The sequence below is a fragment of the Myodes glareolus genome, chromosome 9 (assembly GCF_982192425.1).
Source record: "Myodes glareolus chromosome 9, mMyoGla1.1, whole genome shotgun sequence".
NCBI classification, from domain to species: domain Eukaryota; kingdom Metazoa; phylum Chordata; class Mammalia; order Rodentia; family Cricetidae; genus Myodes; species Myodes glareolus.
Window position 1 is genome coordinate 66,244,212 of NC_142034.1, and position 15,190 is coordinate 66,259,401.

Consider the following 15,190-nt stretch of genomic DNA (forward strand, 5'->3'; position numbering starts at 1 on the left):
TGTATGTAATGCCTTTCAAGTCATAGTCTTAGAAAACTTACACGAATTCCCTGCAAATTAAGCAGAGTGCCTCAACAAAAACATAGCCATCTGTCCATTTTTTGCTGAACAGGCATCCTTCATATGTAGTTTGTCTCTGGAGTTCTGGTTAATTTTTATTTATTTTGTTGTGGCGGAGGCAGGTAGGTTTCTGTGAGTTTGGAGTCACTCTAGTCTACATATCAAGTTCCAGATCAGCCAGAGTTACTTAGTGAGACCATCCCAAACCAAAGTCTACCTGTTCTGCAATAAGAGTTCAAACCTCAATAATCGCTGCCTTTCACTCAAGTCACCACAAGCATATGTAACACCTGGTGGTGCCAGTTTTACTGTCTGCACCTAGAAGATAACACCCTGGAAACCACCATAAAACGGAGCCCACACGTACATACAAACAAAGCCATATTTTTATGTTGTGCGACATTTCAATCTGTTGTCTAAAAAGTAAACTGAAGTCGCTACAAAAGAAGTCACACACACAAAAACAACTTTTAAGCTACACTTATTTCAACACAGAGTCTCTCCTCGTTTCACATCTGATGCTGTAGTAATACACCCTGGCAAAGAGCAACTAAATGGAGCAAGACTTTATTTTAGCGGACAACTCTAGGTTATATATAGTGCCATTACTGCGGAGGAGGCAGAGCAGCAGGAACTTAAGGCAGCTGATTGCCCCACACGTATAGCCATGACCAAAGCGAAAGGATGCATCAAGCTTTCTCTTAATCGACTCTCAAAACCTGCACAGTGCAGAACCCAACCTCCGTGAAAATGTCTCACTGGTTTGCCCACGGGTCAACTCAATCCATATAAGACCTCGTTGAGACTGTCTCTCAGGTGACGTTATGTCCTATCGAATTGACAAAACTAACCATCACAGCGTCTCGGGTAGCCTATACTGGCGAGGAATTGGAGAGGCAAGGGATGACTGGATTCTAATCCTCCTGCGTTTGCTTTTGGTATGCTTGAATTTTCAAGCCTGCGTACGACCAATCCGTTTTATGTGGTACTGATAAAGAAATGCCGGGCCTTGGCTAATCCAACAGTCTGCCACCTGAGCTAATTCCCAGCAGGCTTCCCGACTGAGGTTGATCCGCGTTGCTAGGCGTTCTAGGCTGCATGCATCCGCGAGTTGGACCCTGGTGCTCTGCAGTGCTGGGAGCCGTCTCCACTCGCACTGGTCTCAGCCTGAGGCAGCTGGCCAGCAAAACAGGAGTGCCGCTGTTCCTGGCGGTGCTCTTGGGCAAGTCATTAATCTATAGAAAAAATTAATCAAGATAGTGAACATCCGGTTTGGCCTCGCTGTGTAGGAAGATACGAACTTGGTGACAGATTAGGGCGACCGGCCACCCTCGGTAACCTGCTACGGCCCTGACCCGTCTCCAGGTGGCCCTGGGCTCGGCATCCTTTCTTCTGAGTGGCAGGAAGGGACCCACGTGCAGACACCCGAAAAGGGAGGCAGGTTAGCAGGTGGCGCGGTCAACAGGTCGGCGTCCTATGTTAACTTCGCCCTCCTCCAGATCAGGTCAATAGTGCGCTTGCGCGGGATCGATGCCTCAGCAACCAGCATCAGCGTTGTGGTGACCCTGCAGGCAGAGCAGGCCAATCAGCACGCTGTCTTCCGGCCCCGCCCCGCGCTGCACCCGCCCCTTCCTCCGCATGCTGAGCCCTGCACCGTCTGCAGCGCGTTCAGGTGAACGCGGCTCGGAGCTGCCCCTGGCGACTGGTGAGGGGGCTGAGGGCCTCAAGGCAGGGCGGGCGGGGCCGCGACCCTCGACGTCTGCCGTCTCCTCTCGACCCGGGATCGAGCGGCCCGGACCGGAGGGCGACAAGCGGCGCAGGCGTGGTGGGACAGTGCGCCTGCGCAGGCCGCTTCGGGACGGCCGTGCTGTCCGGCCGCGCGTCCGCAAAGTCGTGCGCCCGACGGAGCGAGTCACGGGGAGACGACAGCCTCCGGCCTGTGGTGACGGCCCCAGGGGACCCGAGAAAGCGGGGGCCGCGCGCCCCGCACTTTCGCGTCTCTCGGGGGCGCCGGCACCCGCCTGTGGCTCAGACAGGCCCGCATGCGCCTCCGCGGTGGGAAAGGATTCTTGCGGCCGAGCGAGAAAGCCAGAAAGACCTGGCAGGCTGTCGGCCAGTAAGTTAAGCCCCGAATTCAGGGTCCGCCTAAGTAAGGGCGGTTCTGGAGAGTAAATCTCGAGTGCCGCACAACTTCATATCTCAGGTTTATGGCTGCTTTGACCTTGCCCTTTTCATAGAAAACGATCCCGGTTTCCTGTATTGAGTTAGCCCAGGCTGCGGGTACAGGTAGCCTAAGTCCTCTGCTCAAGGTCGCACAATCAGTCACGGAAGAGCCAGAATTTGGATGCTTGCCTTTCTCTTCCCTCTGAGCAGGTGTGTCAACATAAAAACGAAACTCCCCAAAGGTAATGTGAGATGTAAGCAGGCTACAGCAGAGTTGGGGAGATACCTGCGGGAAGGCTTAGATGCTGTGTGATTATAGTCTTAGCTTTCGGGTTCGTGGAAGCTAATGGTATACGTTAATGTCTTCCAAAGGCTTTACCTGATGATTTAAAGGCCATTAGATACAGAAGTGAGAGATAAATGGCTATTAAGATGGCGGGGCGATGGTGGTACATGCCTTTAATCCCAGCGCTCTGGATCTCTTGAGTCACAGGCCAGTCTGGGCTACAGAGTGAGTTTCAGGACAGCCAGGGCTACACAGAGAAACCCTGTCTTGTGGGGAGGGCGGGAAGCCAAGATAAATTTATCACCCCTACCAGTCAGCCTCAGAGTAACAGTTGGTTTTTTTTAAAAAAAAAAAAAAAAACTTAAGAAACGAGTTCCTGTGTCATGTTATTAGCCACCATGATCCAGGTACCAAGTTTGAGGACAGCTTGACGTGAGACCTTGTCTAAAAAAAAAAAAAAAAGTATGACCTAAAGTAAAGGTAGCCGGTGAGAAAAATCTGCAAACAAAAGGTATGGGAAGACTGATTTTGGTTTGGTTTAAGATTTACTTTATATGTTTGGGTATGTGTGTGTGCATGTGCATGAACTCACCCATGGAGGTCAAAAGAAAGCATCGGGTCCCCTGGAACTGCAGTTAAAGGCATGTGAGCTACCCTATGTGGGTGCTCAGAAGAAACCAAAGTTTGGTCCTTTACAAGAAGAGCAGGCATTCTTAAAATCACTGAACCATCTTTCCACCCCCATGGTATAGGTTTTACTTCCTCTCTGGTGACATACTTTGCTTCTAAGTTAGTAAAAGATAATAGTTTCCTAAATTGATGCATTATAAAGGATCTTAGGTCAGGTGGGTGATAAATGACTATTAAGAGGACTAAATATAACACAAGATGATTTGGGCTCTCCATCTGCAACATTCCAAGTCTTCATAATCACTCCACATATGTGTGGCTTTGCCAGGGAACTTTACAGGTTGCAATCCTAACTCAGTCTAAGGCAAAGTATATATAATATGTATGGTGGGTGGGACTATAGAGAACAGATTTGAAAGAGCTGGATACTAGGCTAATACAGCCACTTGACACAAAATAGCATTTTAGCCTGTATGTTGATGATCCCTTAAGATTTGATCGCCTGGTAATGTCATCATTGAGTTTGTATAAGTAAATTCTATGATATTCATAATGACAGGCTCACATTTTTTGGACTCATCCCATTGTTAATTGGCACATGTTTATACATCTTTATCTTTTTTTTTTTATTTACAGCCTAGAGTGTGTTATTTGTGTCCAATTCATTGGTTGTCCCAGAGAAGATGCAAGAGACTGCTCATTGCTTCTGCCATGTTCTCCCTGTTCTGAGATATCTGGCCTTCATTTTGCCCATTTGTTAGAGAGACAGAGGATAAGCTCTTGGTGTCTGTTTTTTAACTACTTACATACTAATTTCCAACCTTCTCAGAATTCACAATCTTTGTAAAAGCAAAATTTTTGATTTGTATTTGGATCATGATCAGACTTGGTTCTTGAGATGGCAGCAGTTGTCACTCCTGTTTCTGCCAGCTCCTTGAATATGTCACACTGGCCATAAACCATCCAGTGAGAAATGGATAATTGATTTCAGAGGTCAAGGTCACAGACACTGCAGGACAACAGTGTCTCTCAGCTTCCTAGAAGTAGGAAGAATCCAAGAGAAGAGTCACTTTCCCTGGAGAGAACCACAGTCCACATTCCCTCTCCTAGTTCCTGTCCCCTCATTTGAGCTTCATTTCCTGGGCAGGGCCTTAAGATTATTGTAACTGAATCTTAGGTGAAACATTATCTTAATTATTCTTTATAAATAAGAATTCAGGAGTCAGATACTGGGTAAGAACCTGAAGGATCAGAGAAGCAGAGACGCTGCTAGTCCTCTCCTACCTGCTCCACTCCTTCCTTCAAAAGGGCTGAGATCCCTCTCTATCCCACCTTAGTACTTTTCTATCCAATCTTTCTACAGTCCTCCAAAACTTCTGTTTTTGGTCATCTGTGACTAGCTCAGGCCTCTGACTCCCAACAAGCTTTGTCAGAACGTGATCAGAATATCACACATTTCCCCCTTTTTGCTAAAAAAAGAAGAAAAATTATAACTAACATAGTAAAAGTATATACAATACGTATAATAACTATATACAAATATGTACATGTGAAAATTACATTAACAATGTCCAGTCCATTTGCATTTGACAAATTCAGAGAAAATCCTCCATTATCTGTCCTCTTTTGATGAGTCCAAAAGGTTGTACCTAATTCACTTTCTATTCTAACTTGCATTACAAAAACTGTCTTTTAATGGCTCTCATCTTTACACACTTTTGTGAGTTTCTTTTCTTTTCCTTGGTAACAAGGAGAACAATAGCTATAACTATCTAATCTCCAACTCCCATCAGAGACCTGAGGTTTAGTACTACTGAAGTAAACAGAAAGTGCCAAGCAAGCAACTTCCAAAACTAAGAAATGACAGAAACAGTTGGATATCTGGAGAGTCACCCAAGGTTCCTCTATAGCTTTGGGCATCCATCTTCAGCCTATAGACCTAGGACATCTGACAGAGTTTTCTGTGATGCGGGAATTTTTAAGGACTGTCCTACTTTGTCTCGGCAAAATTCGGCAGTCACTTTCTTTTGTGCCCTGCTTGTTCAATTTGAACACCATACTGCTAGCAGTTAAAACAAGGGTAGTTGTTTGCCCAGTGACTAATTTTTGCCACAAAGAAAATAAACTCCATCTGGAGTTTTTTTCGATCCCCATCATTTTCTCTGAAGTAGATTGGTGTTGCCAGAAGCAGATGTGTCTTACTGTCATTTAAAGAACCATGTTATTAAAACATCTTGAATGCCATATTCTGTAGATCTCTGAAGTGTTTGAAGACCACCCATCTACCTAAAATATATCTGTTTGACCTTGAAAACATACCTAACATCACTGCAAGTTTGTAATAAGTGAATAGCTTGTAATAATAATTTTCAAAGACTAGAAATTTACATTGTTGAATGAGCTGTATATGTATAAAACTTTATAGAGTTTTACATAGGTACAATAGTTTCTAACAAAAATAACTTTAAATTTGTATCAATATACAAAAATATCTTAAACAAGAGTATGTGAAACAACTCTTTTTACATATTGAGTCAGTAATTATATTAAGAGGTTCTGGAAAATTAATACCATGAAAAGATCATATAATTCTGACTTTTGAACAGAATTATAAGGGCTTTCAGATACTTAAATTTCCTGACTTATAACCTGACTTTCCTGATTTGTTTGCATCAGAATGTAGGGGCTCCAGAAATTGGTGTTCTCTGTACAGTGTGAGGAAAGATCCAATGAGTTGTCTTTATAAACGGAAGTCTCTTGATTTTGGGATATTTATTACTACTCTTTCCCAAAAAATTCCTGTAAACTCTTTGCCAGTGTCCATTTTCTGTTCAATATGAGGAAATTCCAGCATTAGTAAAAGGTCCCACAATTTCTGTTGGGTCTATTCCTACCAATTGATGAAGTCTCAATTTTCCTTTCAGAATTAACTCAGAAACTTTTTCTATGTAGTTCTTTAATTTTTTACTGTGTGGTAAAAATATCCTTTCTTATATATTATCTTCTTCACTAGAAACTCAGTAGGAGAATGCATAGAAGGTAAAATAAACAGAATACAATCAAGCAGTGGATTCAGGCAATCCACATGTACATTCTGCAAATTTTTTTCTTCCAAAGCCAGTTCTCTCAGCCTCAGCTGATAATTTTCTTGTACTATTTAAGGCCTTATTGCTTTGTAGTTTAGAAATAAATATGTAGTTCTTGGGTTGTCAATCCAATTATGGGACATAGCCAGTTAATATCTCCCAGAATTTTTTGAAAATCATTGAAAGTTCATAATTGAGCTCTCCTGATTTGTACTTTCTGTGATTGAACTTTTTTGTAAACCCATACTATATCCTTGATAGAATTGATAGAATCTCCTTGTGGTTTTTCAGAATAATTTATAATTCCCAATAAGGCAAGTTTTTTTTTTTTTTACTTCTTCGAACATTTTCTCTAAGGTATCTGCATCTGAATCAACTAGTAAGATATCATCCATAAAATGGTAAATTATAGATTGAAGAAACTGATTATGAATTATTTCCAATGGCTGCTGTACAAAATATTGATACAAGGTAGGGCTATTTAACATTCCTTGTGGAAGAATCTTTCACTGATATCTTTTAACATGCTAGGAACTATAAGTAGGCACTGTGAAGGCAATCCTGTTCTTCCAAAGGTATAGTTAAAAACACACACCCACAGTCTTTTAAATCAATCAGTATAAATAGACAATCCTTTAGGTAATAGAGAAGGCAAAGAAATTCTAGCCCCATTAGCTGAACACCTTATAATAACTCTTAGATCTAGTACCATTTTCCAGATTTCTTTTTAATAACAATACAGGAGAATTTCAAGGACTGGTTGATTCCTCAGTATGTTGAGCATTTAGCTGTTCCTGTACCAGCTATTCTGAGACCTGTAATTTTTCTGATATTAAAAGCCATTGTTCCACCCAAACAGGGTTGTCAGTTAACCATTTTTAAGGTAGGGTTGTTTGTCCCTTTGAAAGGTCAGCAGCTGTTGTGCCCTTTTTATGTACAACCTGTTCTTTATAATGCCTTTTAATATTTTTCTCAGAAACATACGTTAGTTTTTGGTTTGTTCCTAAGATTAGAATGTTAATCTGGGCATTTCATTCCTGTAATAAGTCATGTTCACATAAATTCATTGCCATGTAAGCCCCATATGGCTTTTATTTTCCTCTCTGTCCTTCCAGCCCTATACATTCAGCCCATTTTATACTTTGTTTTACTTAAAATAAAGTTCTAATCTCTAAAAGCTGAACGTTTACTTCCTAAAGAGGCCAATTCTGATGCCAAGACCTTGGTGCAATTATTGTTACATCTCCCCTGTGTCTATCAAACGCTCAGCTACACTGCCATTTATTCATATTTTTAACTTTGGTCTTTGATCATTTATAGAAGTTTGCCAAAATATATGCTTTATGGTTTCTCCTTGAAAATTTTGTTTTATCTTCTAAAGCTATTCTGTCATCCAGAGCAGTATGGTTTTCCATAAAAGGCATTAAGTCTTTTAGTTGCTCTGTGGAGGAGTTTCACCAATACTAACAGGGAATGACTGAACTAAATTTAATATGGGACTTGCGAGAGCCCCCCCTCCTGGTGTTTCCCAATGGCAAAGGGTTACCTTGCCTGTCCCATGTTGGTCTGCATTCATTAGGCCAGTGTCAGCCTTTGTCGCACTTTCTGTGTATTCCAGAAGGCTGGAGCCTTCTGTTTGGATTCTCTCTTTTAAAAAAACCAAAACATTGTTCCTAGGAACATCTTGTCTGTAATCTCTTTTCAGATGACCTGGTTTACCACAGTTAAAACATCGAACCCTTTTGATTTTTCTTTATTTTTAGAAGTCATTTCTATCCAAGTATCACCACAAGTGTGAGATCTAATATCAAAATCAGCTGTTTTTAAATCCATTCCTCTGTGGGTGCTGATCTTGCTTTCAAAGGCCTGATCATCCTTTTATGTTCTGAATTAGCATTTTCAATTAATATTCTTCTAACTTCTATATCTGATATCATTCTGTTTACAGATAAAGTAAATCTTTGTTAAAAAAAAAATCAGTGAAGGTTCTTTTGGGCCTTGTATTCTTTTAGTAAATGGCTCAGTTCTCTTTCCTGATTCTTCAATCTTGTCCTAAGCATTCAAAGCTGCTGTACAGCATAGGAACAAGGTGTGATCATCAACTATAACCTGTCTTTCCACATCAGAATAACAGCCCTCACCAAAACTTTGATCTTGGGAAATCTCATAACTTCTATCTCTACCTTGCTCTCCAATGGCCCCAGCTTCATCTCTCCACCAGGTTCTTCACTGTAACTGAGGACCAGCTTCCAATACTGTTGTAACTAAATCTTTCCAGTCTTGTGGAATGATTCTGTTTCAAATGGACCATGAGTTTAACATCTGCTTCACAAAAAGTGAATGCATACCATATGAAACTATTGGTTTCTTAACTCTCTTCAAATCTAACATTTCTATAGGTTCCCAGTTAACTTGTGAATAGCCTTGGGGATGCCTATCACTGGTTGCTCTTGAATAATTAACTGGATAAATTAAGTCTGGTTGTCTAATAGCCTTGTGCTGCTCCCCTTCAGTTTCATAATGCCATGGTGTGGTAACTTCTGCTGTAAACTCCTCTGTGTGTAATATTTTTCTTAGTTCTATTAGTATGTCTGTCTAAGAATGTTATCATCAGTCAATTTTTTTGCATTTATCACTAATATCAAATAACTTTTTAGAGGTAAAATAAGAATTACCAAATTGATAATTGGCATTATGTCAATTATAACTAAGTTGATTTATCCATTTAATTGTTCAATTTTCAAACCATTCATTATAGAACTATACAGAGACCTGCATCATGTTTCCCATTTTTAACATGTAGGGAAAAAAAGCTCTTTAAACTCTTCTCTCCCCCCTTCTTTTTTTGTTTTTTGTTTTGTTTTGTTTTGTTTTGTTTTTCAAGACAGGGTTTTGCTGTAGTTTTAGAGCCTGTCCTGGAACTAGCTCTTGTAGACCAGGCTGGCCTCAAACTCACAGAGATCCACTTGCCTCTGCCTCCCAAGTGCTAGGATTAGAGGCATGCGCCACCACTGCTCGGCTTCCTTTTTTTTTTTTTTTCAAATCTTAATTCCACCCTTTAAGAATTCCCAGATGTCTCATCAGATCTGATGATGATGGCAGTGAAGTGTGAGGATGGCTGAAGGTGTGTAGCATGCCTGGGTGGAGAACACAAGCGGTGCATAGCCTGACTGAGGGCAGCTGTAGCTGCTGGTGTGTAATTGTGAGCTGAGAGTATGTGGCAGTTGCCACAATAGAAGCCAGAGCTGGTGCCAGAGCAGCTAACCTAGTGTGGCAGTAGCCTGAGGAGGGAGTCCAGGAGAAGCCCACAGCCCATGGGGAAAAGGAACCAAGGATCCAACATGTGAAAGGCAGCTTTTCCTGTGGTGAGGGGTAGGGGCCATCTCTCTTGCTGTAGTGACCAGTGAGAGGGAAGGCCAGCAGAGGGCGGGCCTGGCTCAGCATGGCCCTTTGATTTCATCTTGCATGGTTCCTGAGGTCTCCTGAGGTGACACAGGTCAGACATCAACACAGTTCCTAGCTGTAGCCTGGGCCTGAACAACATCCTGGCTCTGGGTAGAAGGAATGGCCACTCAGGTGGGAATGGTTTGGGCAGCAACACGGCCACCAGACACCACCAAGGCCTCAGGTTGCAGCCCCAACCCTGTTTCTCTATGGATATCCCAGTGGGGTTTTGTTGAGGATCCAGTGGTGACAGTGTACCAGAAGCCAAAGGTCTTGAACCAGACCAGTGACTCATTGCAGTGAACATTTGTAGTAAAACTGATGGGACAAAGGGGTATATAGATGACACACTGAAGCCCCAATGCCACCGGGACAAATGAAGAGATGTTGAAAAGGAGGAGAAGCAAAGAGATTTGGTTTTGGGGGAGAATTTTGGTTTTGCTTTTGTTTGTTTGCTTGCTTGCTTTGTTTTGTGGGGGCCTGGCAGGGGCGAGGAAAGGATATGAGGGGTGAGCAGAATTGGGGTACATAATGTGAAACTCCCAAAGAGTCAATAAAGAAGCTAAATTTGAATAAGTAAATAAGTAAGACTTACTCTCAGATGAATGATATTTAGGATGATTTCTAAGTTCTAAGCATTATAATATGTTTTTTTACAGATTTCTACCCCAGGAACAGACCTTTGCTCATGTAATGGGATGAGGTAAGGAAGAGATGTAAAGAGGCCAAGCAACAGCTTTCACCCTACATTCCTGTCTGTTATACTGAAGAGATGGACTATTTTTTATTTGCCTTTTATATATTTATATGTGTTGTGCATTTGGGTTACTTTCCTTGGGCATGTTCCCTGGGAAGCACTGGCCCAGGAAAGGATGAGCTCGCAGAAGCATGGGCTGAGATGCCAGCCTCTCAGAGTCAGTGTTGCTCTTGAACATTTGAAACCAGTCACTGGATTTTAGTTTCATGAAGGCAACTATTCCTTTAAATGACCAGCATTTGGGAGGTAGAAGCCGGCAGTTCTCTGTGAGTTCAAGGCCAGCCAAGGCATCATGAGACCCTGGATCAAAAATAAAATTAGGGGCTGGAGAGGTGGCTCAGCAGTTAAGAGTACATACTGCTCTTTTCATGGGATCCAAGTTCAGTTTCTAGCACCCACTTAGAACTACCTGTCACTCCATTTCCACAAGATCTGATGTCCTGTAGTCTGTGGGTACCTGTATTCTCATGCACATATCCTTACACAGAGACGCATAGACATAAGTAAAAATAAGATAAATATTTAAATTAAAAATAGAAGCAAAGCTTTTCCTGGAGGATTCAGAGTTAACTACTCTGAAGTCTGCTTTGTGGCTACAAAGGTGCCCCTGCTTTGCAGAACTTAAAAGTCATCTTTGAATAAGGTATCTAGGGTTTATAATAGTCCAGATTGGGGTAGGACGGGGGAGACACACATAAAAAGTGAAGTGTATCACAGGTAAGATGAGTAGTAAATGATAACCTATGGCACTATTCCTCAGTTTTGGTTTTGTTTTTTAAGATTTATTTATACAGTGCTCTACCTGCATGCCAGAAGAGGGCACCAGATCTCACTACAGTTAGTTGTGAGTCACCATGTGGGTGCTGGGAATTGTTCTTTTTTAAAAAAAAAAAAAAAAGATTTATTTATTATGTATACAGTGTTCTTCCTGCATGTGTCCCTACAGGCCTGAAGATGGTTGTGAGCCACCATGTGGTTGCTGGGAATTGAACTCAGAACCTCTGGAAAAGTAGTCACTGCTCTTAACCTCTGAGCCATCTCTCCAACCCCAGTTTTGATATTTGAAAATAACTATTTAAGAAATACCTTCCTCCTGCTGGATGTGGTGATGTGCCCTTTTAATCCCAGCACTGGGGAAACAGGCAGGTGCATCTCTTAAGTCTGAGGCCAGCCTGTTCTACATATCAGGACAGCCAGAACTACATAGATTGACCCTGCCTCAAAAATTGAAGAAGGAAAAAAGTCCTTCCTTCAGGGAAAAAAAAACGCACAAGAGGAACATATCTATGGTGATCCTCCACCCAGCATGGAGGAGCAGCAGATGTAGAATTCACCCTGGCTTCTTGTTGGCCAAGCATTTCATCCACTTGACTCCACTTAACCTACAGAAGTAGAGGCCCAGTCAGCCAAGCCAACAATGCTGCGTATTGAGGATATATTTCTATTTCCCACAAGAGAATAACTATTGGCCATTTTGTTTGCTTTTTCTCAATGATCTAAGAGCACACCTTACTAGAGGTTGTGTGATGTCCCGTGCCTATAAAAACAAAGGCTGACTGGTCTCTCACCTGGTTGACTTTACTAGTGACTTCTCCCTCGGGGCCTGGGATCTGTCACTATTCCCGACACCAGTATGATGTATGGTCAGTGTAGCCATGTCACCCACTGGATCAGCAAGTGTGTCAGACCTATTTTCTGGTAGCTAGGGAATCCCCACTGGGATGCATTAGAAAATGACCAAGGAGGAATGCCAGGCAATGAGAAATCCCCAGGGGCTTCAGTCACACTGGAAAATAGGTTGAGTACTTACTTCCCTCTTGGCCTCCCCAGCAATGTTGTGTGTTTCTAGTTCTAGCACACACACCATACTCCTTGGAATCCACACATGCTTATTTACTGGACAAGTGTCATTTGCCACTCTTGCCTTACTAGTCCCTACAGAGACACCCCTCTGAATTTCTAGGACTCAGAGTAACTTCCTTCTCTTGAGAGCTAGGCCAGCTAATATGTTACAGGTCTAAAGAGTTCAAGGTGCCTTTTCTGTGTCCCCAGCCAGAGTTGTTGCTGCCAGTGCTGGACTTAGGGTGACCTCCCTGCAGGGATCACAATGATGAGTCCAGTTCCTGCCTACCTTTGGAACAGAGGGGACATCAGCTCTTTAGAGAAGAAACCGAGGAATCTGCAGACCAGTTTTCAAAGTCACAGCCTTTTTCCTCTGGTTCTTTCCAGGTATTAAAACCACAGATTGTTGACTGGAAAAGGCAGGCATCATGTTCACAGCACCTGGCATGGCAGCGGTTGGGGGAAGACCTTATTCCTGCAGTGAATGTGGCAAGAGTTTTCGGTACAGTGCAGTGCTGCTGCGGCACGAACGTGCCCATGGTGGTGACAAGCGTTTCCGCTGTCTAGAGTGTGGTGAACGTTGTGCTCGAGCCTCAGATCTGCGTGCGCACAGGCGGACCCATGCTGGCCAGACCCTCTACGTCTGCAGTGAGTGCGGCCAGAGCTTCAGTCACAACAGCCTGCTGGACCTGCACTTGGGGACGCACCGGAGGCGCAGCCACACCTGCCGTTGCCGCCTCTGTAGCCGCCGCTTCCCTCACGTCCCTGCACTGCTGCTGCATCGGGTCCGTCAGCACCCACCGGAGAAGCCACACCGCTGCCCACTGTGTGCCCGCTCCTTTCGGCAGAGTGCTCTTCCTTTTCACCTGGCACGGGCACACCCCCCGGAGACCACCACTGCCACCGCCCCTTCCCCTAGCACGCTCCACCACTGTACACAGTGCCCACGGGCCTTCCGTAGCAGTGCTGGGCTACGGAATCACTCCCGTATCCACGTGGTCCTCAGTCTCAGCGACCCTGGCGCTGAGGCCCACCAGTGTGGTGTGTGTGGAAAGAACTTCAGCAAGAGTTCCACGCTTACACGACATCTCCAGAGGCACTCAGGGGAGAAGCCTTTCAAGTGCCCCGAGTGTGGCAAGGGCTTCTTGGAGAGTGCCACGCTGGTACGGCACCAGCGAACACACACTGGGGAAAAGCCATATGCGTGTAACGACTGTGGACGCTGCTTTAGCGAGAGCTCCACACTACTGCGTCACCAGCGCAGCCATCAGGGTGAACGGCCACATGTGTGCCCCACTTGTGGCAAGGGCTTTGGACAGCGCTATGACCTTGTGGTGCACCAGCGCAGCCACACTGGCGAGAGGCCCTTCCCGTGCCCAGAGTGCGGCCGGGGCTTCACAGACCGCTCAGACCTCACCAAACACCTGCGCACACACACGGGGGAAAAACCTTACCACTGTGAGCTGTGTGGCAAGCGATTCACCTGCATCTCCAACCTCAATGTGCATTTGCGCAATCATGCTGGCCATAAACCACACAAGTGCCCAGAGTGTGGCAAGTCCTTCAGTGTTGCCTCCAAACTTGCACTGCACAGAAAGACACACCTAGGTGAGCGGACAGCAGAGTGCACGGAATGTGGCAAATTCTTTAGCCATGGCCGGTCACTGTCACAGCACCAGCGGTCCCACAGACGTGCTCGAGCAGCTGCAATGGCAGCCACGGCCACTACCACTGTAGTCACTGAGGTGACAGTAAGTCCTCCCCTTGCCCTCTCAGGGCCAATGCAACAGGAAAAACCAGGGCTCTTGGTGTCTCCATTTCAGGAAACTTGCTAAGAGGACCCCATGACGGGTATGGGTGGACACACATTGAGCCCCAAGGAACAGGGCAGCTCAGATGGTTGGAAGCCAGACCTACTGCTGTTGCATTGTTGCTAGGTATTCACCTAGCTTGCCTTGTCTCTATACTGAGATCCCCACCAGCTCTTCCATCATCCATCCTTCTGTTCCCCAACTCTGAGTGCTAGGAGTCAGGGAACCAACACCACATCCCTATGCAAGATAGACTAGGTGTTTGTGCTCTGTTGCTGCCATTCTCTCTCTCTTGTTGGTGTGGGTCTTCAGGGAACATTTCTTGCTTCTTATCGATCTGTTATCTCTACTGCTTTCTCTTGCTTGAGACATGTAGTTGCAGAGGTGAAACACAGGCAGTATGGAGGACTGAAATGGCTCCCTTCATTAAGGACCAAAATTTGTGACAAGTTACTCCCTTGAAGAGGTAAAAGTAGGCAGAGTCATCAGCCTGGCTAGCCATATGTCCTTCTACAAGATGCTTCTTAGGGCCCAACAAAATGTTTCAACACCAGTTGACAAGCTGAGTTTGATCTCTTGAACCCACATATGTACCATCCATGGCACATGTGCACACACAAAGAAGTAATTTCCCCCTCTCCCAGTAAATGGCTCTTAGGACAGTTTTCTCTAGCCAGGTAAGAATTGTTTGCCTTGGGATGCAGCCCAGGACTGACTGTGTGGGTCCATAAAGCTCAGTGACACCATGTGAAAGAAAATATTTACAGATGAAGCTTCAAGGCACGGGGAAACAAGTTTCCTGGAGTCCTGGGCACGGGCAGGATGTAAAGCCTGGAATTGGTCAATGACTGCTTATAGGTGGTGAAATTGTTACTTGTTTGGGTTTGTGACACCAAGAACCCCTCTGTCAAAATGAGTTCCAAGTTCTCATCCCTTTTGGTGGTGGTTTCTTCATTGCTGTGACAAAATGCCTGAGAAAATCAACTTAAAGATTTATTTTGGCTCGTGGTTTCAGTAGTGTCATTCCATTGTCAACTGGTTCCAATTCTGTGAGCCTGAAGCAAAGCCAAAAGGCATGGGAAGCTACCTACTTCAGGGCAAGCATACAGGA

At 44.3% G+C, this 15,190-nt stretch overlaps 1 protein-coding gene across 4 annotated transcripts; it reads left to right on the plus strand.

The window, feature by feature from the left end:
- Window positions 1-1,671: 1,671 nt before the first annotated feature.
- Znf672 (zinc finger protein 672) lies at window positions 1,672-15,086 on the plus strand. Of its 4 annotated transcripts, none has more exons than XM_048437781.3 (3): window positions 1,672-1,765; window positions 10,329-10,372; window positions 12,656-15,086. In XM_048437781.3, exon 3 carries the CDS (start codon window positions 12,697-12,699, stop codon window positions 14,101-14,103), a length of 1,407 nt encoding a protein of 468 aa, XP_048293738.3. In that variant the 5' UTR covers window positions 1,672-1,765; window positions 10,329-10,372; window positions 12,656-12,696; the 3' UTR covers window positions 14,104-15,086. The 4 variants fall into 4 exon arrangements, with proteins under 4 accessions (XP_048293738.3, XP_087766723.1, XP_087766724.1 ...); XM_087910597.1 differs by lacking the exon at window positions 1,672-1,765 and adding an exon at window positions 2,037-2,176; XM_087910598.1 differs by lacking the exon at window positions 1,672-1,765 and adding an exon at window positions 2,251-2,465.
- Window positions 15,087-15,190: the final 104 nt, after the last annotated feature.

What these genes read in the sequence shown, in the direction of transcription:
- Znf672 (XM_048437781.3), top strand. Translation starts at nt 12,697, where the DNA reads ATGTTCACAGCACCTGGCATGGCAGCGGTTGGGGGAAGACCTTATTCC.